General features: G+C 39.0%; 2 protein-coding genes across 10 annotated transcripts in view; one reads left to right on the top strand and one right to left on the bottom strand.

Moving 5' to 3' along the window:
• SREK1 (splicing regulatory glutamic acid and lysine rich protein 1) overlaps positions 1-23,788 on the top strand; it is a 26,892-nt gene extending 3,104 nt beyond the window's left edge. Inside the window, exons 3-14 of one of the 8 annotated variants that reach the window (XM_083465266.1) lie at positions 7,225-7,348; positions 7,622-7,734; positions 8,381-8,545; positions 9,260-9,438; positions 9,917-9,979; positions 10,863-10,993; positions 12,749-12,857; positions 15,947-16,264; positions 16,975-17,595; positions 18,234-18,329; positions 19,481-19,619; positions 21,681-23,788. In XM_083465266.1, coding sequence (XP_083321392.1) covers positions 7,675-7,734; positions 8,381-8,545; positions 9,260-9,438; positions 9,917-9,979; positions 10,863-10,993; positions 12,749-12,857; positions 15,947-16,264; positions 16,975-17,595; positions 18,234-18,329; positions 19,481-19,619; positions 21,681-21,830 — 2,031 coding nt within the window. In that variant the 5' untranslated portion in view covers positions 7,225-7,348; positions 7,622-7,674 and the 3' untranslated portion in view covers positions 21,831-23,788. Of the gene's footprint in view, positions 1-3,869; positions 7,349-7,621; positions 7,735-8,380; positions 8,546-9,259; positions 9,439-9,916; positions 9,980-10,862; positions 10,994-12,748; positions 12,858-15,946; positions 16,265-16,974; positions 17,596-18,233; positions 18,330-19,480; positions 19,620-21,680 lie in introns of all 8 variants that reach the window. The other 7 variants (XM_083465265.1, XM_083465261.1, XM_083465268.1 and 4 more) reach the window with 7 other exon arrangements.
• LOC310688622 (interleukin-6 receptor subunit beta-like) overlaps positions 21,922-26,471 on the bottom strand; it is a 66,090-nt gene continuing 61,540 nt past the window's right edge. For both annotated transcript variants that reach the window (XM_083465269.1, XM_083465270.1), the window contains one exon: positions 21,922-26,471. In XM_083465269.1, the coding sequence (XP_083321395.1) occupies positions 25,995-26,471 (477 nt within the window). In that variant the 3' untranslated portion in view covers positions 21,922-25,994.

The raw sequence follows: 26,471 nt of genomic DNA, 5'->3' as shown, positions 1-26,471 counted from the left end.
TATATCCCATCCTAATGACTCATTAGTAACGCATTCCTAAGTTTGAGTTGTTAGTGAATAACTGGGTGGTTCTCTAGCTTTAATGTGATTGTAAGTATGCCTTTATGCTACTTTCACAATTGTGTAGCAAATCACCTTGTAATGTTAAGGACGACTTCAGCTGCTCAGATAATAAATGATAGAGCCAGTAATAGCTTTGGGTCTGTTAGTTGCATAGGTATATATCTGAATTCCAGTTCTCTAGTCATAGTTTAGAGAGGACAAAATTCTGTCAGAATACCTTGCACATGTGGGAAGGGACAGAGATAGGGAATTGTTCCAGCAGAACCTAGTTGGTAGAAAGGAAGTGTCTCAGAAGCATCAGCCAAGATCCACAGGTGCACTTAACTACTATTGTTCAGGCAGAAGTTCAAAGGTGATCTTGGCCAGTGAACAGAAGGGAAATGAAAGGGAGTAAATAAAACAAAATTCTAGAGGTGGTCTTGTGAGCCAAGGATGGAGGTCATTAACTCAAGATACATACAGGCTTAGAGTATGGGAGGAATTTAACCTAGTACCAAGCTTTGTGAGCACAAGCATTTCTGTGCCCAGTGCACTGTTCTGGGATTCTCCCCAAACCCCCAAGCCAATTTCAGGTGCATACATTGTGGCGGGGGAGGGGGAGTGGCCCATTGCACTAGTGGAAATGCTTGTGCTGTTGTCTGCTATCAGGACCATCCATTCCTATGCGTTCAGAACATGTATCAAAACATTTATTGCTGAAGTTTTGGTACTAAGCTTTAGGGTTTCAATTCCAAAATAGATAAAAACAGTGCAGATATATAAACATATCCTTGTAGTAGAACTTTCCTATAACAGAGAAAGGGAATACATCTATTGAAATTTATTGACCCTTATTTCTGCTCTCTATCCTGAACAGTTTTCAAGAATTCTTGGGTATTTTCAGAATTAATAAAACCTGCAGTCTTTTTTCTTACATTCATAACTATGTTACATTATCATTACCCAGTTACATTGCTAATTGAAATGTTTTATTATGGTAAATTAATATGACTTTGGTGACATAATCTCAAATGCAGTAGAAAAAGTGCTTCTGTGCCATATCACAGGCTTGAGTGTCATGTCTTCTAGCAAGATTGTTTGAAGTTGTGGAGCACCATTGACGTGGCTTTCTGCAGCCTGGAGAGTGTGCCTTTCTGTGGACCTCAGAATTTCTTTTAGAAATATTGATATATGGCTTTTCTGATTGTGGAAATGTAATATGCGCTAAAAGCACAAAAAAATCAAAGAGTTATCATGGGGGTTTCTGTTTGAGAGTTGTGTTTCTGTGTTCTTTACTTACCATTTCCCTTTCTGCACTTAAACTGGGTAATGTTCACATGTAGGGCAGTATCTAACTAAGTTGATCCATCGCAGCAAGGTAGCTGACTTGTGCAACAGACCTTCTAATCACCTGCCCGCCATGCTCCCTAAATCTATTCCTCCACCCCTCCAGGGCAGATTTGGAGAGGACACTGGATACATGTGGGGAGGAAGTTACGTTACGCAAGTAGAAATCCTTGTGCTGGTGAAAAGAGTTAGTTGGATACTGCCCATACCATCCAGTATGGAGTTTTAGTATAAAGTGTGCATGACACTACAGTTCTATTCTTAGTATATATGTTCCGAGAAACAAAACCTCTCTTCTTCCCTCTAGCAAAGCAGAAATACATGCATTTCTGGAGTAGGGAGATCTGTGCCTACTCTTACCTATATGTTGCAGATACATAAGAGCAAAATTTCCAACGGTCAATTCTAACGCCTTAAAAGTACCATTAACCAATCAGTTATGCCCTTTGTTTTAGTTTTCAGTAGTTTTCATTTGTGGCTCTGAGTTGGTTCTTAGCATGGTTTATTCAGGGACAGGAATGGCACCACTTGTTGGCATCCATCTGTCTGGAGAGACAGTGGAGTGCACCTCCAGGGGTGAAGAAAACCGCAGCACCAAAGTGACCTCCCTAGGGTGCAAGCCTGGGCAGTATGTTTGGATATCCTGTGCTGCCCAGATAGCAAGACCTCTTGGCCTCACTGATATGCTGATAGGAAATGCACCAAAGCACTGTTTTATCCCATTTCTGGTATACCCTGACTCTATAGTGATATAGCTAGGATTATTGTGGGGGGCCTTAGACCCAGACAGCATGGCTTTAGTCCAACAGCATCTGGGGAGCCACAGGTTCTCTGCCCTGGTGTTATTGGAACAGCTTCACCAAACTAAAACCAAATTTCTAAAGTCAAGAGAGTATATGAAGGTTACCTACCTTTATCTGAGATTGTTATTCTTTGTTTTGGGACTAGTACTTTGGGCATGGAGAAGAACAGTTTTTATATTTTATACTTGCCTATCTGATAACAACACTGTTACTGTACTAAGAACAAATGAGTGTCCTATGCTACCCTGCTTTCATGGTCTTTCGTTTGCTCTCTTGTAACTCCCATGAGAGAAGAATAGCTAAGCACATGAGATAACTATTTCAAACTAGTAAAGGTAATAAAATCAACCCTCCAGATGGAAAGTGGCTGGTGAGGAAGGGATACCCTGGGGACTATAAAAAAGAAGATCCTTCTTCCTTTTGTTTCCTTGTACCCAATTGCTTCAGGTGCTCCTCTACCCTGTTATTTCTGCTGATAAGTTGTTGAAAGACAGGGTTATGCTCAATAAAATAACAGACAAACTTGTTTGCATGCTTACACAAAGCTTACACAATGTTTAATGTGTGTAAGTTTACATCCAAAGTTGACTTGCCAGAGGGACACGATGTCATAATAAAATATCTAGAGTCAATAATAAATAGAATAAATACATATATACATACATAGTGCTGATCATTAATGCTGTGTTTGGGTACAGTTTACAATTCTAGAAAGCATACATTACCTATTTTAACCTGTAAATGGAAATAAAGAACATGTTAAATAATGGACATTTATCCTGACAGCGTAAACTACCTTAAAAATTGCTGCTTGTACAGCTTCTTAAATAGCACTTACAGTGCAATCCTACTCAACCATACTCAAAGAGTTCAAGGTGGCTTACTTTCAGGTAAGCTTGCAGAGGATTTCATCCCTAATTAGGACTGGTAGTCCATGCAGGCAAGGAATTTCAAAGATGTCATTTTCTGAAGAGGAACATCTCAACATAGTTCTCTAATGATGTGTTTTTTAGACTACTAATAAGAATTCCAAATCGTTTTAGTTAGAAAATGCATAATCTGGGCAATGGTTAAAACTTTATGGACATCTTCCTTGAATTTACCTTCGACCAAATGGGGAAAAGGAGCAGACTGTAAGAGCACTGGTATAATGTACTGTTTTATCTACGCTTGCCTACTAGTGGCCGGTCTCTCTTGGAAAATCCAGATGTTGCATAATAATTTTCTTGCGGGAATGATAATTGTCCAGAAACCTGGCATAGAAGGATATGGGGGTGGGGGTGAAAGAGAAGGAATTCAACAGCTTTTTAAAAAATACTTCTGTCTGTCAGAAATTATTCTCCTCTGAAGGCCCGCACTGGGCATTAAACTGGTGTTCAATGTATAACACAAACACACTTCACCACTATTCACATTACTAACCAACATTGTGACTTTGGCAAAAACAAAAAAACATCATTACATTGTCAAGATGTGGCCCCTTTCCATTGTATGTATAACTGAAATCTCTCGAAAAAACTTGTTCTGGTTTGAGAGAGGCCAATATTGAAATGTATCAGAGATGCCACTTTTAACCATCATTCTGAACTTTTTTATGTCCACATTTTCTGGAAGATGGATTTTGACTATTAATTTGGTTTTGTATGTTTTCTCTGTGTGATATTTGTGCATTATTAGATGACTAGACTGGCCAAGGCAGACCTGTTACACTTGCCTGAGTTAGGCATTGTTTGCCATGCCACTAAACCTGCCGCCAAGTGACAACTTCATGGGGGAATGAGAGCGGAGTCTGGCCTGCAGAAGATGGACGCCCTGTCTCTGTTTTTATTATTTTATTTTGCTTTCTTTTCTCTTCTTTTTGTTAATTTTGTCCCTTTTTTGCTTTAATTCTTTCATTTCTACCTGTGAGCTGGTTCTTCAGTTCTGTAAAAATGGTGTTCTGTTATAAGAGTTCATGATTCATTTTAAACTTGACCCTATGAAATTGTTCATAGATCAACCAAAAATTCCAGAATTTAGACTTTGTAGTTAGATTGTAGATACAATCCTAAACATCCATAGTTAGAAATAAAAGATGAATAAAATCAATAGGAATCACTTCTGAGTAAATCTGGCTAGAATTGGATTATTTGAAAAGTGAAGTGATCCATTTGTGATCCATATTATTGAAGCTTTTAGATATATGTGGCTTTTCTGGACCACAATCTGAAGACTGTCCTCTGAAAATACTTCCCCCTCCCTTCCCAGAAGCTCTCTTACTAAGCAACCATAGCAAGTTGGTTTCCCATATCTAAAAAGATAATGGCTCCCTTCACATGTTCACTGAGTTGTTTGGGAGCCACTTTCCCACTGTGTTCTTGGTGGCAGTATGTATATGAATGCTGAAACCATATGAGAGAGCTCTGTGAGGAAAATGCTTCCACATGGTTGGGTGAGTATGTGAACGGGGGGGACGTTGTTTTTTCAATACCTATACCTGGCCTGTTTAATTGGCTGTCGTATTATTTATTTTGAAAAGAAATAAATAATACTAATATTCTTAATTCATTTCTCAAAAAATAGGAGAAAGCCTGGAAAACACTCAATCGTGAATTGAATGTGAAGTATTGACCAGTGTTTGTTTTATATACTGTCTTCTCTTTACTGTAGCATTCTATGGGAAGACGGCAAGCTGGACTAATTTTTCTCTTGAGTTGGCTCACGCTTATGGCATATTCTTAGATACAGCAGAGGCACATCATAGAAGTGTTTTCATTGTCAAGTTTGAATATTTTCTGTGTAAAACTCTCAAGAAAAATACCAACATTCTTCTGTTACATTTCTCTGAAGTAGAGATGAGCTCAAATTGATATTGTCATCTCTTTCATTGTTCTCTTTTTCAATAAAGATATTTGAAATTTCTGGGAATTTGATGTAAGCAGCCAAGGAATTATATTGTTAAAAATAGATCCTCCTGAAGTTGCTGATTTTGCTAACGAGCCAAAATTTAGAGTTATTCTAAAGCCACTTGAATATTTTTTTTTAAGATATAAAGATTACTTCAAGTGAGGGTAAGACACCAGAGGTTTTAAACTGACGCAAGTAAATTGACACAAATAATTATAGCGATCAATCAGTTTAAAATGACATGGTCTAGCTCTGAATGAATGCGAAGTGTGTATGTGTGTATGTTTGCGTCTGCGCGTGCACACTTCATATCATTGCTTTTAAGAATGTCATTTTAGCCATTGACAATGCTTAGTGTTTTATACATAGAAAGGAGTTTCAACAAATATGGATATATTTTGTGGAGATTGAAACTACTGAAATATGTTTTTATTTTTTGTGGACTTAACTCCATTCATCACTAAGCTGAGAAATGTATAGATATATGTATAGTTAGGAACAAAAGATACTCTTTAGGTAAAGAATAGTTTTGTTGCAGAGAAGTTGTAGTTGTGTGTGAAACTAGTTTTCTGGATTCTAGTTTACGTTTAGTAGTTTTGTTCTGATCAGACATAGAATTTTTGATGTTTCAGTTTTGATGATGAGTTTTGTTTTTTAGTAAAGTCTGAAAAAGCCTTTACTTGTAGTACTTAAGCTTGGAAGTGGTCTTATTTATTCCCATTGATTTTTATCCATGTATTATCTTGATCTTGAAGCAACCTATCAGAGCACTGATGTACTTGAATTTTATTGTAGTCGAGAGACACTGGCTAATTCATGTGTACGTCTTAGACCATAATTTGGTTCTTACACATGGGCCTTGTGTTTTGCCCAAGAAAAATCAGGAATAATTTATCTCTTATCTGGATAAGAAGCTATTAATATTTTAATTGTAATTCTTTATTGCTGCCTTAGTATTGGCTTTGGTTTATTTTGTAATTATATGCTTCACAAACTCAGATTGCCTAAGGAACTTGAAAATCACAGTTTAGGTCTTCAGGCAGCTTCTAACACCAGAAACTTTCTGAAGTGTAGCAACCTTCCAGAAGTTAATGCAGTAGTTCGAAAGTTTGCCCCATATTATGTCTTTGATTGTCTATGGAAATGAGGACTGTAGCAGTAGGAGAGGGGCAGATAGGATGTTAGTGGGTAGGGATTTAAAAAACTACCAAAAGGGTCTATCTCACTCTCTTTGGAAATGTCATTAAAACACCCGGTGATTTGAGGGCTCAGTGGCTTAGGTTGGTTGTTGTTACTTTGACGAGTAACACTTAGTGTTACTTCAGACAAAGGTGACTTCTAGGCAGAGTGCTTTGCCACGTGCAGGTAATAATTTCTGGTCAGTTTTTCAAATCTGGTTTGTGTGTGTTAGAATTTTTTATGGCTTTTTAAACTCAAGTTGCTGAAGCTTAAATGGAAATCACAATATTTAGCAGCTCTTAGGATATCTTAAGGAAAGACTAAGTGGGTTAGATTTAAAGCACACTTTAGTCAAGTTCATTTTAAGTAATAATCCAGTGCAGGCAGTGGTTGATTATAATTAGTACTAAATGTTGGGTTAAGATCCCAAACATATAGTGACATTATTGTTTATTTTACTGAGGGGCAGCCATGCTTCCAGAGAAAATATATAGGGATATCAGCAGAACCTATTGTCACCTGACAAATAAAGATGCCGGACAGGTAGTCATACTACCTTAGTTATGTTTACGTGATGAAGGTGTAGTGCCTAACAATGGTTTAGGCACTCGGACATAAATGCTTATGTCTGCATTGGACCAATGAGATTGAACAAATATTTTGGTAAATGCCCCGCTACCTCCAGATGTTAAGGAAACTGGGTAGTTGAAGTACCTAAGCTAAAAATCAGTGCGGTTCTAGGTTTCTTGCCTTGCTTGAGTTGTTGTACTGGACTGACAAAAGGCAGTCATCTGGTAACATTTTTCACTCAGCTATTTTAGCAGACAAAAAGGGCTGATTTTGGTTAGCACACTCCTATTTCCTCTTTTTTTTTTCCTTTTGACTGATTTGGTTATTTGCCATTTCTGGGGATTAAACTTTAAAAAATGTTCTTCTTTTCTGTATCTGATGTTCTGTGTGCTATTAGTGATGCAGCCAACACGAACGGTTGTCATGTGTAACACAACTTTCGATCACCGTGAAAACAACGTCCTGCGAAAGCGTCCATGCTTGATATCGTTTGGTTCATGAACATTAAGTTTCCAGTACAGGTGACCCATAGCTCAAAGTGTTAAATAATTGTCTACATTGTTCAGTTTTTAAAGTAATAATCCGGTAATGCTAGTTTTGCTCACTTGTTGTTCCTAGTGGAGCAGGGGCAAAGGAAAAACTTGGAATTATTTTCTTTTTTGTAAGGCTCTCATAGATTGATTTTTTTTCTTTACTATTTTTAAGTTGAAGGGTGTTGGTAAAAAAATAATAATAGAAAAATAATACTTGGGAGGTGGCATTACTTTTAGTAACAAAAATATTTGCTTCTTCAGGTAAAATTCCAGATGAAGCCAAAGCCCTCTCCCTCTTGGCTCCTGCTCCTACAATGACAAGCCTGATTCCTGGTGGAGGGTTGCTTCCTATACCAACACCACCCGTGAGTTCAGTAAGTAGATATTTATGTAATAATTCTACTTAAAGGGGATGCAGGCTATTCAGTTCTGTTTTGGGCGCATGTTCCATTACATGGTAGTGATTGCAGTAATTGTCTTGAATCTGAAATTATTCAATTATTTGAAATTATTAGGACCAGTCTGAATGTCGCAACACAATGAGCAATATCTAGAGTTCTCCAGAACTCCTTGTCAGGCTGAATGTTAAGCAAAAAATAAAAAAAAAGTTGGGTGGGGGAGAAAGCTGGCATAATGTTAAAGCTACAGCATCTGTAGAGTGAAATAACCTTAAAATGGACTCCAGGTGTTGTTGTGTACTCTTAGATTTACCATCTTCTGGGTGCTAAACTTTCTAGAATTGAAAGAGGACTGAAGTAATTATGCAGTAATGCTTTTGGTAAACATAGAAGAGGACTCCTCTCTTTAAGACATATTAGTGACAGTGTATACAGCTTTTTACACAGTTTTCCTTTTACTTGGTCTGGTCAGCCAAGATGGTTTGTGGTCACATATCAAACAGCAGGTTTTAGGACTAGTGCTAACAGTCCTAAATTTTGAGGTGAATTTAATTTGAATCAGTCCACAGTGGGAGGAAAACTTTTCATACTTATTTCTGTAAAAACTATCCTCTGTTTTCAGATTGGTATTTCTCTTGGTCCACTGGGTGCGATACCAGCAGCAGCGTTGGATCATAATATTACAGCCATTGGAGACATACCGCAGCCGCCCATTATGGGCAATGTGGATCCTTCCAAGATTGATGAAATTAGGAGGACTGTATATGTTGGAAACTTGAATTCCCAGGTAAATGTCTTTGCTACAGTAGATGCATTAATGCAGGTGTGAGGAACCTGTGGCTGTCCAGGTGTTGCTGAACTACAGCTCTCATCAGCCCCAGCAAGCATGGCTAATGGCCAGGGATGATGGGAACTGTAGTTCAATACCAGAAAGGCCCAAGGTTCCCCACACCTGCATTAATGGAAAGTGTAGCTTTATATTCCATGGCTTGAAAGCTCTGATTTTGAGCAAACTAAAAGAGCATCTGCTGCATCAGCCTTTCCCTGATGCTGTGTACAGAGGTTAGTTACAGACTCTATACAGCCTGCAAGAGCTTGAAAATGATTACTTTTCCTCCCAACTTGTATAGTATGGTGCTGTGCACAACACACAGGTCACAAGGCCCCTCTCAGATGATCTATACCAGAAGTTGCCAGTATGATCCCCTCCTGATGTAGTTGGACTACAACTCCCATTATACCTGACCATTGGCTATGCTGTCTGAGACTGATGGGAGTTGTAGTTCAATAAATATTTCAAGGGCACCATGTTGGCTCTTCCTGGTTTATAGTCTGCATTAGATGGACAGACCATGCAGTATGGAGAGTGTCATTCAGGAGTTTACAGTACTGTAGTTGGGACTTGGGTATCTATTTTGGCTGGGTCAAAGGATATGGGGCAGGCTTATAAGTGAATGCACGTGATGTTCCTTGACTGAGCCCTCTTTCTTTCTCTTTAAAGACTACTACAGCCGATCAGCTTCTTGAGTTTTTTAAGCAAGTTGGAGAAGTCAAGTTTGTGCGGATGGCAGGCGATGAGACTCAACCAACACGTTTTGCTTTTGTCGAGTTTGCTGACCAAAATTCTGTTCCTAGAGCCCTTGCCTTTAACGGAGTTGTGTTTGGAGATAGGCCGCTGAAGTAAGAAACTGTACAAATATTATCAAAATAAATTGGGAGGTATATTGTGTGTAATTGCAACCCTGTCCTATAGAACTGCCACAGTTTTAGGAAACTGCTGAATAATATATATATATATATTATTTTTTTTAGCACAGAATAGCATTTCCGTAGCAATATTTGCATGCATTTTTTATTTAACTCTGTGCAAGGGCCTCTGTCTTTACTTAAAACCTAAATCGCGTTCATGTTGGCAAACGGATCTGCTGAACCTGTGTGAAAGGTTTGCCATGCAGAAGTTGCCATTTCAATGGTACTTTAATCCCATTACCAAGTACCTGATAAAGCCTGTTAATCTGTTTGCCGTTAGTACTTTGGTAGAAAAAGTGCAATCTTATTCTTTTTAGCTGTTGCTTGTGTGCAAGCAGAGGCATGTGCCACAACAGTTCAAGTGGTATCCTCTGTGAGCTCTACCCTGTTTGCAATTTAATACCCCCAGGCTCCATACTGGTTCCTGTCCTGAAATAAAGACCACGGGCAACTCCAGCTCTAGAGATCAGAGGCAAGTTTTGCAAAATCAAGTAAAAATTGAGCCAACAAGCCAATGCTTTTATTTATAAAATTTATACAACGCTTGATTGTAAAAAAAACCAAAACCAAACCTCAAAGCAGTTTACAAAAGAGAAAATAGCAAAATCAAGAAAAAATTACAACCCTACTTTAAAACAACATACAAAAGCTAAAATACTAAAACAGATTGAAATTATTTATTTATTTAGTAATGGTGAAACAACTATGCAGGATAAAAGTGGTCTGGCATTCAGCATTTCAAACAGAAATCTTAAGTTTAAGTTGAAGCATTTGGAAGAAAACTGCCAAAATTAAAGCAAAACATGTGCAAAAATGTAGTTACCTGTTGTAACCCCCTTTTGGCTCTTTTCCGTGTTTTGAAATGGGTGCACTTTGCAAAATCAAATACATATATCCTTTGCATGGAGCCAGCGAAACACTTATTTCTTTTGCCTAATACTGTATTTAATAACATTTGTTATTTCTAAAGTGACTTGACTATAATACAGCACCTGGAGTTTAAACTAAAAAGAACAAAGCTTGCACATAGACTTCAAAAAGCAACGAGCCTTAATGAGAAAAGGAGTTGACAGGAAAAAGGAAAGAGAAAGTCTCTTTCCCCAGGTGTTTAACAGAGAACATAAATAAAGGTAGATTTTCCGCCATCCCTTACCTGCAGGGACGAGGTATAATCCAAAGTAGTTGTGGACTTAAGAATATGAGGCTTGTGCTGGTCCCCAGTTCTGTGGCTGACTGCACTATAAAATGAATATTTGGGTGTGAAGTGCCTATTTTTTTTCTGTGTGTCTAGTTCAACTACGTGTGCATATGTGCAATGACGTATAAACTGAATTGAGTTTGCTTGTTTAATTTAGAATAAATCACTCCAATAATGCAATAGTGAAGCCTCCAGAAATGACGCCACAAGCTGCTGCTAAGGAGTTGGAAGAAGTGATGAAGAGAGTACGGGAAGCCCAGTCTTTTATATCTGCTGCTATTGAGCCAGGTAGGATATTACTACTTTCTTGCAATACGACTGTCTCCACTGCTAGGATGAAAGTATCTCCGCTGCAATGAATCCTGGTGTATACTTAGAATAGCTTTTTATTATTTATTTATTTTTAGATGTAGGGAAAGGCCAGCTTGAGCAACAACCGGTGGACAACATTATTTTGTGACCCATCTGTTTTTGATGGCGTCTGAGTGGTTTTACACTTTACACTGTGAAGCTAGAACTGTTCATGCACTGGGTAGCACTGCTTTCTATTGTCAAAGTGCTGAATGGAGTCCTTTTTATTAACCGTAACATAAATGTATGGGGTTTTTTTCCCTTGTTGGCCCCTCCTTTCATTAACTCCCTGTCTCCTCCACCTTCTCCCCTGCCAGGCGTCTTGCTTCTTCTTCAGTCTTTTCCTTTTATCTTGCTACCTACTGTGCTCACATTCCTCCTTACCTTTTTTCTGTGACCTAATCCCATCCAGTCTCCCAACCTTTTCTCTATATATCACAAATAACATTCCTGGTTCAGCAAATCATGGTTTGGTGAAGTGGGAATGAAGAAACAAGCTGAGGTTGTTCTCTCTTCCCCACTGCCTTGCACACTCAGCTTCAGAGAAAACTTCCCAGTTTCTTAAACCGGTTTCCTGTGATATCTGAACTCATTAGGAAACTTCATTTCAGCCACTTCTTTCTTGGTTAGCTCTATTCTGAAACTGGGCAAGTGAATGAGAAGATTCTAGCAGTTTTGGCGAAGGGGAGCACTGGAGACAGAGATTTGGTTTATCTCTAATCTTCCTAGTTCACCAAACTCATTTGCAATCCTAGCTTATAGAGAGCACTCCTCCCAATGTTCTATGATAGCAGTTTCAGAAGAGGTCTCACTGGCAAGAGCTGACTGTTAAATGATTTTCTAATGAATGTTGAAATATTTAGCTTGCCAATTATTATTATTAATTGTAACATTTTAACCAGTTTAAAAAGAACAAATAGCGCTGACTTGACATGCAGTTCCATTACCTACCTTACAAGTATCTGGCACTTGCATATCAGATGCGTTGGGTTCTTTGCTTTTAAAAAGGTGTATGCTATTATTTTTTAAAAAAATTCAACTTCCAAATCCAGAAATATCTATTACTGCTTAAGAGGAAGATTCAGTTAATATTGTTTCCTGACCTGGCTGGCCAGAGTTCATTTGATTGAGCTGATCTGAAAATCGCTGGGATTAAATACATCTATCAGTGGAATAACTTTGACTAATGTTTGTCATCCGTATTCCCAATCTATTGCTTCATTTAGTGATTGGTTATAAAACATATATTATTGAAACCGTACTGTAGGGGGACTAGGTTTTCAAGCATCAACTCCTTAATTGTAATAGTGCTTTGGCAATAAAATACAGTGCTATTATGTGTGTTTCTGCATAGTTTTTCAAACTGCTTTATTGGAATTTGTGTTTCTCTCTGAACTGAGTTTTGCCAAACATGTTTTAAACTTGTGCATTGTGGCGGCAACATAAATCCCATTCCTTATTTAGCTAGCTGTTTATAATTATCTGGTTTATGTGTACTGCTGCAGGATGGCTGCACTCAACGAATATATGCAATGACTTTCTTGGATGTTTCTGAAGGATTTTTGCAAAGAAGGAAGATGTGCAGAGAGTAGGCCCCTTGCAATATATGTGGTACATTCCACTTGTGCCAGATTGTTAGCTGGGATCTGTAAATATTCTGAGCTTACACTGCAAAGTCGTTTTTTCTCTCAGAGTCTGGAAAGAGCAGTGAAAGGAAAGGTGGTCGGTCGCGCTCCCATTCACGTTCAGTATCCAGATCTAGTTCAAAATCTCGAAGGAAAAGATCACACTCAAAACGCAGGTAAAATTCTCACGTATAAATCCTCTGAAAGCAACAGTTGACCTGTCCCTTCTCTGTTTCTTAAGGAAAATAAATTTAAGCCGTTAATACAATTTGTGGATGGTTGAAATGAAGAACTGTTTTGAATTTGAATTCCTTATTTTTCATGGCAAGATGGAAGCTGTAGTGAAACAGTTTCGGAAATGGTTACACAGTAAATCCTGCTGAATCCAGAGGACAAAATGTATCCGTTCTTCCAAGAACCCCTGTGCTTCCACCAATAACTGCTTTTGGGTTTTCTTTCCTCCTCCTCTGGGGAGTAAAATGAAGGCATACTGTCTTAGAAATTGGGCTCTTGAAAGGATGCCTCACTGCTGCTTCCTCCGAAAACCCAGTTGGGAAGAGGGAGAGGCCACACGCACTTCCACTGCCTGTTCAGTTTGTGGAGGCGATAGCTTTCTGCTAAACCCCAACTTGCAGAATTAAAAGCATCTTTCCTTTATTGAGAATGGGGCAGAAAAAAGATAAGTGGTTTTGCTTCTGCATATTGGGCTTTTGCAGAAAGTGGCAGCTATGCCCTTTACAAAAATTAATGGAAAGCTAAGAGAACACCTTTCCCCCATCCTTAACATGTCACATCACTCAAAATATGACGCTGCAGTCTGTGCTTCTGACATTAGAGGGAGAAAATCTCAGTGTCTTGAGTTTATTAGGTAACTGAGCTGTTTCCCCTTAATTTTAGCCTCACAGTATAGCACAATTTTTTCTAGTTGTTAGGGTTTTGAAGAAAAGGCGCAAGCGAAATAATGTGAGTTCAGCACAACAGAGATTTTGATAATAAAGTCAAAATAAAATAAAAAAATCAGAAGTGACTGAAATGGATACAATTATAAAAACACATCTTACATTATACAAGGAAGGAAATAGAAAAAAAAAATGCCACCCAATAAAACTATATTTTGGAGGGATTTGCCACTCCTGTGACTGCAATGTATTTAATATATAATCCCACAATAGGGGTGAAATCACAAGGATCAGTGCCACCCTTAGCTGCTTAGATACCTCGGTTTCTCTGAGATATAGCAATGAACATAACTTTCTTGAATTAATGAGTATAGCGTGAAGCTTGTTTCCATTACTAACCAAGCAGCTACCAGTAACTATACATTTAACTGCTTACATTTAAGATCCACGTTGCCTTTATAAAAATTATACAAAATACATAATTCAGGTCTAGGATCACATTTTTATCTATTAAGTGTCCTGATTTTTATAATCACTTGTTTCAAAAATTCATGGACTTTGGCACAACTCTGCCACATGTGCCAATCAGCTCCCAGTGGTCCACAGCCCTGATCTTGTAATGTCAGCCAAACATGCATGAAGTTGTCCCTTAACATACTGTGTCAATGCTTCTGAGGTTCAAGGATGGAAATCATGGCAACATGAGTTTTTAGGTAACTGAGGTAGCCCCCAAATCAAATGGTCTGTTTCCTCTTAATTTTTGCCCCGGAGTATACAGCAATTAAGTATCTCAGATTCAGATGGTGTTTAGTACGAATTATGTCATACTGAATTATTTTTACATTTTGTTACATCAGTCTTTGTTTATCTAAATATCCGACATTGTTTTGTTCTTGTTGCCGTTTCGGTTTACAGGTCCTTTCTTTTAAGCAAAACCACCCACTACCACCTCAATTCTAAATCTGTTGTGATGGCAGTCATACTATTCAGTGGAAGTTTAATACACTTAAGTACAGAGGAGTGTCATGATGCTAATAAGCAATGGAAGTACTTGATTTAAAGTGGGCCTTCTGTGTAGAGTGTGCAGTCCCATTCACTAGTTTCCCAGTTGCAGTACTGGATCTGAGAACATGGTTTTTTATGTGTTTTATCTCTCTGTTCTTCTGGTCAATACAATAACAAATATTAAAATCACACAATGCAAGGAAACCAGAATAAGTATTTGATCAGCATGCTGAGCAGTATATTGGATGAGGTAGGTAACAGTTTGAAACATCTCAGTGGAACAGCTTTGTTACTTCTGTTGGGTAGCCTTTACAGTCTAGCCAGCAACCTGGGTGGTTTGAAGCAAAACAGGTCTGGGTAGTGCCTGAATAGCTGACCACCTGGAAACAACATCTATGCTGCTTCCATGATAGAAGAAAGGCAGGATATAAATGTAAGCAAATAAATGAAATACAAATGTTGTTTGTGGAAACTTACAACAGAACGTTAGCTCCACTTCAAATCTCTAGCATGCACACACACTCCTATTGCGTCAGATGAGTATTGCAATAAATAATGGCACTGAATAGGAACCCGAGCAAGTTCAGTGAAATTGTTTTGCAGATACTTTCATAAATGTTTTCCTGTACAAAATCATTTTGGGTGAGCCACAAATGTAATTTTATATACCCATTTAGTTCTTAGCTTGCTGGACCTCACTTGGATCACAAACAGCAGCTTTGCTTAATCCTTTGCAGTGCATTGTATAGCTTGGTGATGATGACACACATTAAAATATTCAGGGAGCTTTCCAAAAATAAATACTACTGATGAAGGAGATGTATCTCTTGGGGGTATTCCTTCGGTATATGGACCATTTGAATGAGCCTCAATAATGAAATGCAGTGTTTCTGTCTCCCATATCCCACCCTGCCCCCCCCCAATCATGGGCATGTTATAGTAAATGTCTGCACACAATCCAAAGAAGGGGTTGCCATTTAATACAAACTGCAAAGCTTTGTATGCATGGAAGCAAATTTCACGAGATTCTTCCTCTGAAAAAAGTGGGGGAAGGAGGCCTCATTATGGAATACTTACACCACATCTTAGTTCTGTAAGTAATGCTAATTTGAGGTGGCACTTTGCTGTGCATTATTTTATCAGTTTGATTGCCTTTTTCAAACAATTTTGTTTTAGTTACCTTTTGCTAGGAAGCTAATTTTGATTTACATTCTCTCTTTTATGCCCGTTTTAAATATTGTTTGAAAAATTGTAAATTATTTTGTACAGTGGAGTGCAAATTACAATTTGTATGGTTTATAATAGGGATTGGTGAAACAACGTAGTCCATAGCATTTATCATTTGCTGTTGCATGCTATAGGAGTAGATCTCGCGACAGATCCCGCTCCAGCCAAAAGGATAGATGCGATAGATCCCGCTCCAGCCAGAAGGACAGACGGGACAGATCCCGCTCCAGCCAGAAGGACAGACGAGAGAGATCCGTCTCCAGCCAGAAGGACAGACGAGAGAGATCCGTCTCCAGCCAGAAGGACAGACGAGAGAGATCCGTCTCCAGCCAGAAGGACAGACGGGACAGATCCCGCTCCAGCCAGACGGACAGGCGCAGATCCAAAACTCCACCCAAAAAGCGCTCAAAATCTAAAGAAAGGCTGAGATCAAGAAGCCGGTCGCCTTCTCGGTAAGATCCTATGATTAATTTATTTCTTTTATGTTCCTTGTGAGGTATTGAGCGACTTCCTGAACATTAGATGTAGGGTTACAATCTCACCATAAAATAGTGGTTTTTGTAGCATCCCAACATTTTCACTCCTTCAGTATAACAAATAGCTCTAATTTTATCTCCTTTTTATTATTTACTTATTACTTGCTTAAAAGCATTTCTAAACTACTTAATGTGTAAAATATAAAAACAATATCCATGAAAACAAAAATTTAGCCCCCAAATCAATAAAACGGTATAAAAATCTAAAAGCAAATAAAACAGATTCAGGAGGTGTTACCCTTCCTTTACTAGATTTACTACTGCTCTACTAGATGCTCTTCTGCAATCCTGAAGGTATGCTTGAGGGTGGCAAGAAGCTCTTTAGTTGACTTTAGTTTTTTGTTTTTTATAATTATTTTTATTAAGGTTTTTTTGGGGGGGGTTACAATGTACATACATCATCTCTGTTATCAGATCATGAAGTCCTTTCTACAGATCAGTTATTTAATATGAGACTTTGATGTTGGTTGGTGGGGAGAAAAGATGTAGGGGTAGGAGGGAAGGCGGGGTAGTAAACATTAATTCTTTTACATAGTATAGGTGTGAGGTTTTTGTGTCAGCAGTTGACTTTAGTCCTTTGTTGTAATGAATGCTGCACAGTTTAAATTAATGTTTTCATTTTACAGGGAGAAGAGGAAGGAAAGCAAAGAGAGGATCATAGAGAAGGAAAAGATTAGTAGAGAAAGAGACAGAGAGAAGGAAAAAGAGAAGGATCGAGACAAGGATAAAGACAGGGGCAGGGAGAAGGAAAGGGGCAGGGAGAGGGAGAGGGACAAAGAGAAGACCAAGGATAGAACCAAAGATCGTGCAAAAGATAAGGACAAGGATCGGGAGAAGGACAAAGACCAAGAGAAGGAAAAAGAAAGAGACAAGGAGAAAGTGTCAGACACAGAAAAAGACAAAGCAGAGGATCTGGACAAAGTCAGAGGGAGGGAAAAAGAGACAGAGACTGAGAAGGAGGAAGACAAGGAGAAGGATAGCAAAGAACAGCTAAAAGGAAAAGAGGAGGACAAGGAGAAAGACCAAGAGAAAGAAAAAGCAGAGGAGAAAAGCAGTGAAAAAGAAAAAGAGAAGGAAGCAGAGAAGCCAAAAGATAAGGACAAGGAAGGAGAGAAGGCAAAAGACCGAGATAAGGAGCGGGAACGAGAGAAAGAAAAAGAGAGAGATGAAAAAAGGAAGAAAGAAAAGAGATCCAGGACACCCCCCAGAAGCTACAGCTCCTCAAGAAGATCACGAAGTTCCAGCAGGTTCAGTTTTTTTCTTATCATTTTGTCATGCTTTGTAGATTTATTGCTTCTGTTTATGAAAAACATTTTTTGGGGGAAAATGTATTCAAATCAGTGTAGAATAAATCATGTCTTTAGAATTGCAAAGAAGAAGAAGGGATAAATACAGTAGGCTCATGTTCTAGGAGGCGGCGTGTGGGGTTTGCACATAAAGCCAAAATCGTATACAGAACAACCTCTGCACTGCTCCCACATGACCCATTTCTGCCTTTCTGAAGCCAGTAAGCTAAGTGGCCCTTGCCCTCTTGGGAGGCTCTTGTGCGGGGTCTAGAGACTCCCACGAGATCTCTGCCTTGCGTGCATTTAATTTGTGTGATTGCGCACTGAGCACGTAAGGCTGATTAGGGGAAATCCTGAGGTTTCCAGAAGTGCAAAAAATCTTTATGGAAAATCCCCCTGGGGTGAATTGAGTGTGCCCAGTGGCCAGTGAATGCTGACAATTGGGTCGTGGGGAAAAGCAGAAAGGAGGTAGAAGGGGAAGGCATGACTGGCTGACTAAAAACAGTGAACAGGAGCTCTCCACACTGCAACATTTTGTCACAGTTCCCAGTTGTGAATTGTAATTTCCAACATTAATCTTTAATAACTGAATCCTGCAGAGATAGACGGAAGAGGAAGAGCCGAAGTCCCTCAAAGTCTCCAAGATCATCTAAAATCACAAAAAGGAAATCCTCTCGATCTCCATCTCCAAGGAGGTAAGTGTATAGCTCTATCACACAAGGTCCTACTGTATACACTGCAGGCTCTCCCCAGTGCACACCTCACTCTGTTAGTGGCCATTTTACTAGAATGACGCGAAATTGGGCTTTGGCACACACACATGCATTCTGGAAATTCTTATATTGAAGTGTGCTGCATAAAATGTTAAACTCAAATTATAAGGAAAAGAGGGGATGAGAATTTTAAGACTGGCATTTGCATGAGCTGGAATATGGATGCACTTTTGATTTCTTTGCCAGTGGAAAATTACTTTCAGTAGAGCTGAGTATGTGGAAAAACTGCATTATACTTCTGAGAAAGCATCAAGCAGTTTACAAAATAGCAGTTCATTCCTGCTGGATAATTATTTTACATTTTTATATCACTTGCATGTTCAAAATCTTCTTACATATGTTGTCCTGGGAAGCCCAGCCAGATGGGCAGGGAATATTATTATTATTATTATTATTATTATTATTATTATTATTATTATTGCAATAAGATTATCCCAGTATTGCAGCTGGGGGAATGAGGCTAAGAAAACTAGTTAGTTGCCTGAAGCCACCTGCCGCATCTTTAGGCAGAAGCAGTATTTGAAGAGGGCACTTCGAATTCATGGCTAAGACTGCAGAATTATTGGCCCCATTCAGCATAAAGCTGGAGAAAGGAGACAGAAACATCAGAAAAAACTTTCTGACAGTAAGCAGAGGTTGGCTGGGCATCTGTCCTGGATGCTTTAGCTGAGATTCCTGCATTGCATAGGGTCAGACTAGATGAGCCTTAGGCCCCTTCTAACTCGGCAATTCTACAATTCTAAGCTTGTTTTGGCTCTCTGCTTTAAACAGCAGGTACAAAACATATGTTGTAATCCACATTTTGCACGAAAGATGAGCCAGGGACCATCTCTCCCTCTCTATTCTGCCAGTGTTGGGAATAAGGTTCTGGCTTGTCTCACTTGGCTAGTTTCTTGCCATGGTAGAATGTGAGACCATGTTATTGGCTGCTCCCCTCTGCCCCTTCATGTGGCACGTTCAGCATTTGTGTGAAAGTGTCCCTATGTGCACACAGCAGATGTATACAGGGGAATGTGAACAGAGCATATATGACCTTTATAATTGCAACTACTTCAATCTTATTTTCAAAACAGAAATAAGAAAGACAAAAAGACCGATAAGGAGAGAGACCTGAGTAATGACAGAAGAGAGAGGGAGCGGTCTACCTCCAAGAAAAAGAGTAGCAAAGACAAGGATGTTAAAGAGAAATCTGATAAAACCACAACTTTGAAGGTAAGCCCCTGTGAATGAGTGAGCAAGCAAGAAATAGGTGTGGAAAAGAATGCTTGTCATTGACTGTTTGGATACCTCATGCAGTTTCCTCTAAGGTGGTGTTTGGTGATCATTGGTTGCTTCTAAAGTGCCTAGCACCTCCAAGAACATCTTGATCACTACAGGCTGGGTGGATGTGGGGAATCTAAGGAAAATGTAAATTACACTGCAGTTGATGAATAGGACTAAGTAGACTACTTAGTAGAGCAGTGCACATGCCATTTAGCAGTATGAAGCTGGAAGGTACAAAGTGGTTGCCTGGAGCAAAATGTCAGGTGCCAACAGCCCACATGCATTATCAGCTCTTGAGAAACAAGAAGCCAAGGCTGGCTCTTAGCGGAGATCCTTCTTCAAGGTATCTTTAAAATATTACAGACGAGGGCAACGGAACATGACCATCACCCTGAGATTATCTGTAGTGCTCTAATGAATTGGGGGGATCCTGCAGAATGATTTTTTTTCTCTTTTCTTTTGATAGAGCACCTTTGTTGCATACTATACATGGCTGGGTGGTGGTGGTGGTGGTTATAGCAGTGTCATCTTGTTGGACTGCCTTATTTCAAAATCCAAGATGATAAGAAGAACATTCACAGTGTCATTTCATGTTGGAGGCAACAAAATCATTTATATTGGCCTGCACTGTTACTTTCCACTCTGAGCTGTTTGCGTATCCTCTTAGAACTGGAGTCAGTTCACAAGATTCGCAAAGTATAGCAGGTGGGGACTACCTCAGCAGGAGAATCCTGTCTGTTTCTGCTTCAGTACAGAAATGAGCTATGCCTACACCACTTCAAAAGTATCAGGAGTGTTCTTAGTAGCAAAGCAAGTCCTCACTGTGTTATCCAGTGAGCACTTGAATGTGTGAAAGAGCCACTGTGGATCGAAAACCACAAATAAAACTTTGTATTACTTCACATTAGCTTGAACACAAATACTTTTTAATAGTGTCAAGTTACACATTGAACTGCAAGGCCTCAAGAATTGCACGTACTAGGCTTGGCATATTCTCAGTAGTAACCCCCTTCCCTCTAGAACTCTTATGGAACAAGATCTCTTAGTGCTGGTGTTTAGGAATATGAGTAGCTGATCTAGTTTGCTTCCATCCTTTATTTGAACTTGAGGTTCTGGCATGGGATTTCTGACTGAGATACAAAGAACTACTTTGGGACATGCCTAGTGGAACCTGATTTTTGTTTTGAATGGGAGGTGCTTGTTGCCATGGTGCTGGTGGTAGGGTATCTCCACATCATAGGGTTTCATGGCAAGTGACGTTAAAGAAGCAGGTATGAGTATAGCTAGGTATTTTCTGGGAGTTTAGCAAAAGAAATTCAGAGGTTACTTCACCTAGTTCCTAGTCATAGGTTGGAGAAAAGAAGACCCCCTGTGAAACTTTATCCTAGTTTTGGTGGATCAGGAAGATACAGCCTCCTGGTCCCTCTGATAGTTCTGGATACTAAAGAGCCCATCATTTCCAGAAACACAGACTTGCAGAGCTGGCCTAGACCTCAACACTCCTGTCTCTAATATTAGACCTTGGTCCTAGGACTCTCTTCTTGTTCTCCTCTTCCTCTTTCTGTCAGAAAACCCAAGCTCTATTTCAGTGATTGAAGGCCACATCCTATAGGTCCTCTTGTCCTAATAAGCTCTCCTTTAGTTTCTTTCCCGCTGTATTATTTATCCTCCAGGATTTGCTTTGACCATCGCTCTGTCAGCAATGCCTGATGCCGTATCACAAACTGCTTTAAAAAAGTCTTTTGAAACTAGAGGAGGAGGACCATGTCATATGGGGGTGGGGAAGAGGCTTTATTGAGCCTGCAGAAGTAGTTGTGCAATTTTAAATACACAGAGAGTAATATTTTAATCGGGAAGACAGATTTGGCTGCTCATATCTATTCTTAACAAGTGGGCATCTTTAAAAATAAAATACTATAACTAAAGTGATATATACTAATCTGAAATGTATCAGAACGTTATTACAGTCTTTTTATTCTACAGTTTTTTGCTTTTTAAAACTTTGTGCAGGATAAAGATCTGAGTAAAGAGAACCAGAATTCTGAAATTGACGAAGTAGAAAAGGAAGACACACCTCCTGCAGAAGAAGTCAAACTACAACAGAATGGGAACTGCCAACCAAATGAAGAAAACCTCTCAGTTAAAACAGAAGATGTGTAGAGGACTGAATGGACCTCTGACCCAACTGTGGAAAGAGACAAAGCTTTTCCTCCCCTCCCCCACAACCCACCAAAAGAGGATAAAAATTACCAAGCAATCAAGCGGACATGTTGTGTTGTGCTAGCAGCACTCCGGGTTCTTTGGGTGGTTTGGTCAACTTGAAGATGAGCAAGAAGCAGCACTGACCAGTAGGATCTGCTGCAACAAGAGCCAACAGCATTGGATCTGATCATCTGTAGGAATCCATGCATTTCAGTGATAAGACTGGTTGACAGCTGTTACAAATAAGTGGAAAGCTGTAATCTGTTCTACCCACAAAAGTTGCTGGGGATGCTTTCAAAGTTGTTAAAATATTGGTAGTTTGAATTTTTTTGTTTTGCTTTGTGGGTTTTTAAACTAAACTCAATGTGATATGTTTTGATAATGTGCTTGAAAATGGTGCAGAGATACACATGCTTCCCTTGTTGTTGTACATGACAGTGATGACAAGTTTTATCCTAACACAGTTTTACAGTTATTGTGTTTATGCCCACAAAGGCAAGTGAAGATTCTTTAATTTGTTGCTTGTGACTTTCTTTTTATATTTTTAAGTAATTTCCTTATAAGACTAAAAGCTTTCTCTTACTAGTAGTTGATCAATGCATGCTAATGTTCAGATTCTAGAAAGAACGGCCATGTTTATACTAGATTTCCATTCTTCCAACTATAAGCACATCTCTGTAGTAATCTCCAAACAACTGGCTTCGTTTTGAGCTATATTGTAGTGTGTCCAGTCACCTGCAAATAGGACAGATACCCATGACAAGATTGTTTTGTTTTTGAGTTGGGATGTGGGAGCACAAGCTAATGCTTTAGTGCCTTCTTTGAAACACAGAATAGTGATTCCTAGGAATCACATGTTATTTAATTCCCTCTTTGTCTAATCCTTTATCTTCTAGATGGTTCTATCACAATAGTAGGTAAGCATCTGAGAGGTCAGCCTTGTGAGTACTTGGTGGTTATTTGATAACAGATTGAAGATATGTTTAAGTGGAAAAAAGGGTCATAGCTGAAATCAAGATTCAAGGATCATCATATAGTGGACGTGGCCCTGTCTGCAATCCAGTTATCCTATAAATTAACTATAGTGTATGCCAAACTGATGAATTGAACAGTTCTAAGTAAACGTATATCATAACCGAGTTGTGGACTGGGTATCGGAATCAAAAGTGCCCTTTTAAAATAGTTACCTTCTAACACCAGTTGTGAAGCATGACAGGGACAACTTGCAAGTTCTCCCTGGAGAAGACATAAAACCACACAGATTCCTGTTTACTTGTTGAAAAATAGCCTGTAAGAGAACAGCACCTGAAAAATGCAACTCCTCTCTGAATTCATTTCAGCATTGTAAGACTGACAACAAAAGGTTGTACCCTAAGATAAGATTACACTAAAATCAAGAAGTGTTTTGAATATAACATAACACAATCAAATTGCCTTACCTCACAGGAAAGAGATGGAAAAGCCAAGTAAAAACTAGCTTTCATTTTGTGTTCTCTAAATTGCACTTAATGCAAATGTAAACCTTTTATGGTAAATGGAAAAATTAAAACATGCTGTAAGGAAATGAAGCTCATTGATTGTGACTCTGCTTTAATAGCCCATTGTTTTTTGTTATAGTCAAAAGTTTTTTTCTCTCCTTTTGGCCTCTGTGTACATTAAAACTATAGTGAATGCTTTACCATGTAAAGTATGGACAGTCATTTTTTTTTGATGTTTAAGCCACATGAAGTTGGCTGGCAAACAGCTTATTCTGATAATAAAGGAATGACAAATCTCATATGCGTCTTGAAAGACTGAAAGATTGTGTCTTGGAACAACAGCTGTCATATTTATGATGTGTAAGTAGCATAGAGTAAAGATTGTATACTTGTTATCTTTGGTACTATCACTAATAAAATTAAGTATTTTAGAGGGAAGTTATTTTTTGCTCACTTTTTAAAGGAATGCCTGAAAACGGATTGTTTACTAATGGAGCTAGTATTTTGACGTGTGCTTTGCATTTGCAGTGATAGCAAAGATGAAAAAATCTGGAGTATTGAGGAAGTGTGTGTCTTAAAAATGGTAAAATATCAACATAAAGTAATGCCAACATTTAACATGCATAGAATTAAAGTTCCTCACATTTATTGTCGAGGCTACTGCTATTCCCCATTTGTAACCATCTGAGGATGTGAAAATCTTTATAGTGAGTTCATGGCTGGGGCAAGTTTTGAACTAGCCAGCTTACAAGGAAATTATTTTAACTTAAATTGTGTAAGAACTTGCCACGTAGTTTGGTGGAACTTGTTTAAAATATCTTGAGTCTAGCAGAAGGTCAGAATTCAGGATCCTGACTATAGTTTTCCTCAATGTAAGATAAACAAAGTTCTACAGTGTATATCATCAAGTTAAATAAGAGAAATTAATTTGCTAATTAGGCTTTTTTTAGGAGGGGGTGATGTATATTCACTTTCTCCTCATTTCCAGAAGCCCATCACCAGTAAAACTATTTCCCTGCCTCACAATCTGCCAACTCCCATCTTTAAAGAAGAATGCCTATGATTTATTAGGTAGCAGCATCTGCTTAATAAAATAATTAGCCTACTTTTAGCAACAGGTAAGAGAGAGATGAGGCAGTTGAAGCAATTTTATGGGCTGCACCGCTTTTTGAAAATGAAGATGCTTAGTTATATTGTAGAGATAAATTCACTTGATTCATTCTCTGTATTCTTTTCTCTTTGCTATATAAAATCAGTACACAAGATGGCTAAATATGAACAGAAAAGTATGACTATTCAGTATATTAATTACTTACATAACCTGCTTATTTACCTATTGTTTATTAATCAAATCCTTACAGTCACTGCTTCTGCCCACATTCAAATAAAAAATGTGAGTGCCCAGACAGATTGCACAAGACAGAACACTTAATAATGTACGTGCAAATGTACATCCATGTAAATTACCACCATGAGGAGGCCAGGAGTCAGCTTTGCCTGCTGAACAGCAGCCTGAAGGGGGAGAAGGTGGAGTGACTCCACCTGCAGCTGATCAGCCTTCAAGGACACACAAGAGAAGGCACTAATGAGAACCAGCTGGCTTCAGCCTTCTTAAGCACAGCTTCCAGCAGCAGACAGAGGTTGGTAACAACGCTTGTAGTTCCTTGCTGCTTCCTGCTTGTCTTGGCCCTTGAGCTCATGATCATCAGATACCCTGGACTGCCAGGCCACACAGATTGCTGTTCACCCAACACTAGGACTGGACCTGACCGGATGCTGACTGCCTCTAGGCAAGTACACCTCAGAGACTCTTCTGGTTGGCTGGCCTCTCACTCCACTGAGCCCTGCCTGTTGTTGCTCAGCAACGAGACTACAACAGGCTGCTTGACATTACATAGAGCAAAGCACTTGGTACCTCTGTGTGTGGCTCAAAAAAAGTGAGCCCTTCCAACCATAATTCTCCCAAAGGAGGAGGCACGAGGGCTTAGACAGGGCCCTAGAGTTCTCCCACTTCCTTCCCAAAGCCTAGTTAGCGCACAGTTTTAGAAGGAAATGGGAAGGCTCTAGGACCCTTTCGGAGCACTCGCACCTCCCCCAAAAATATTAATCTGTATGAACAGAAGTTATGTTCTGATTTGTAATCATAAGATACATCCCAAAGGATTTAATGCAACAGTGTTATGTGCCGCCTGTTTTTAGAAATCATATTGGAGGGATTGCTAGAATAGGGCATGTTGAATTTTCCAACTTTCAAATTCCAAAAAATGAAGGGTGCTGAAAAGTTGCAACATGACTTGGGAATTCAAAATATATTTTGGTTAAACTGATATAATTTAGTTTTGCTTGGTAAGTAACTGCAATAAAATATTGACATTTTACGTTTTTTGTGGAATTTCCAATAATTTTAAACTTGTCTTATTTGTGTGTGTGTGTGTGAAACATTGTGCAAAATTGCATAAAAATCAAAACTGCAAACTTTGTAGACTTACCTAAACGTCCAATCACAAAACTAATAGCAGATTTTAATCCCTCATGCCAATAACATATTTTTAGACCCCTCACTGAATATACTTGCAAAAATTGAGTTTCACCCCTAAAATGACATGCCCTACTGCCAGAATCTGTCTTTTAATTGCTGTTCATCTCAACAAGGTGGTTCATGATGATTTTGCTCAAATTTTGACCTGCTTTCTAAGGACAAAGTTGCTGGACTAAGCACCCCCTGACTTGGCATTAGAGGATTTTGAGCAGTGTGTGCTGCTGGTTGTCTTCTTGAATTGTTGATCAACGTCCACTCTAGATGGGCTGCTCCTTTGGGGAGATGTGCTGAGAGCTTCTGCATGGCTCTCTGACTGACAGCCACACCAATATAATCAGTGAGAACTCCAACCTTTCCCTTCTCGCCGCTGCTGACTTGGTCAGGGATTTTCAAAGGTTTCAGAGTAGTGTCCAGTATTTGCCTTGCAACTGCTTCAGAATGGTCTGTGGAAACCATTGTAGCTGTGCCTGGAGAAAGGGATCCTTGTCTTAACAGTGTCTCTGAATCATCATCCACCACATAAAGCTCATTGGCTTTATTATATGCTTCTGACGGAGTCTGTAAATTGGGTCCCAGAAGAAC

The sequence above is a fragment of the Podarcis liolepis genome (genome assembly GCF_965112155.1).
Source record: "Podarcis liolepis genome assembly, chromosome: 11".
NCBI classification, from domain to species: domain Eukaryota; kingdom Metazoa; phylum Chordata; class Lepidosauria; order Squamata; family Lacertidae; genus Podarcis; species Podarcis liolepis.
The sequence above is the reverse complement of the archived record's forward strand: the minus strand, read 5'-3'. Positions and strand labels throughout refer to the sequence as shown.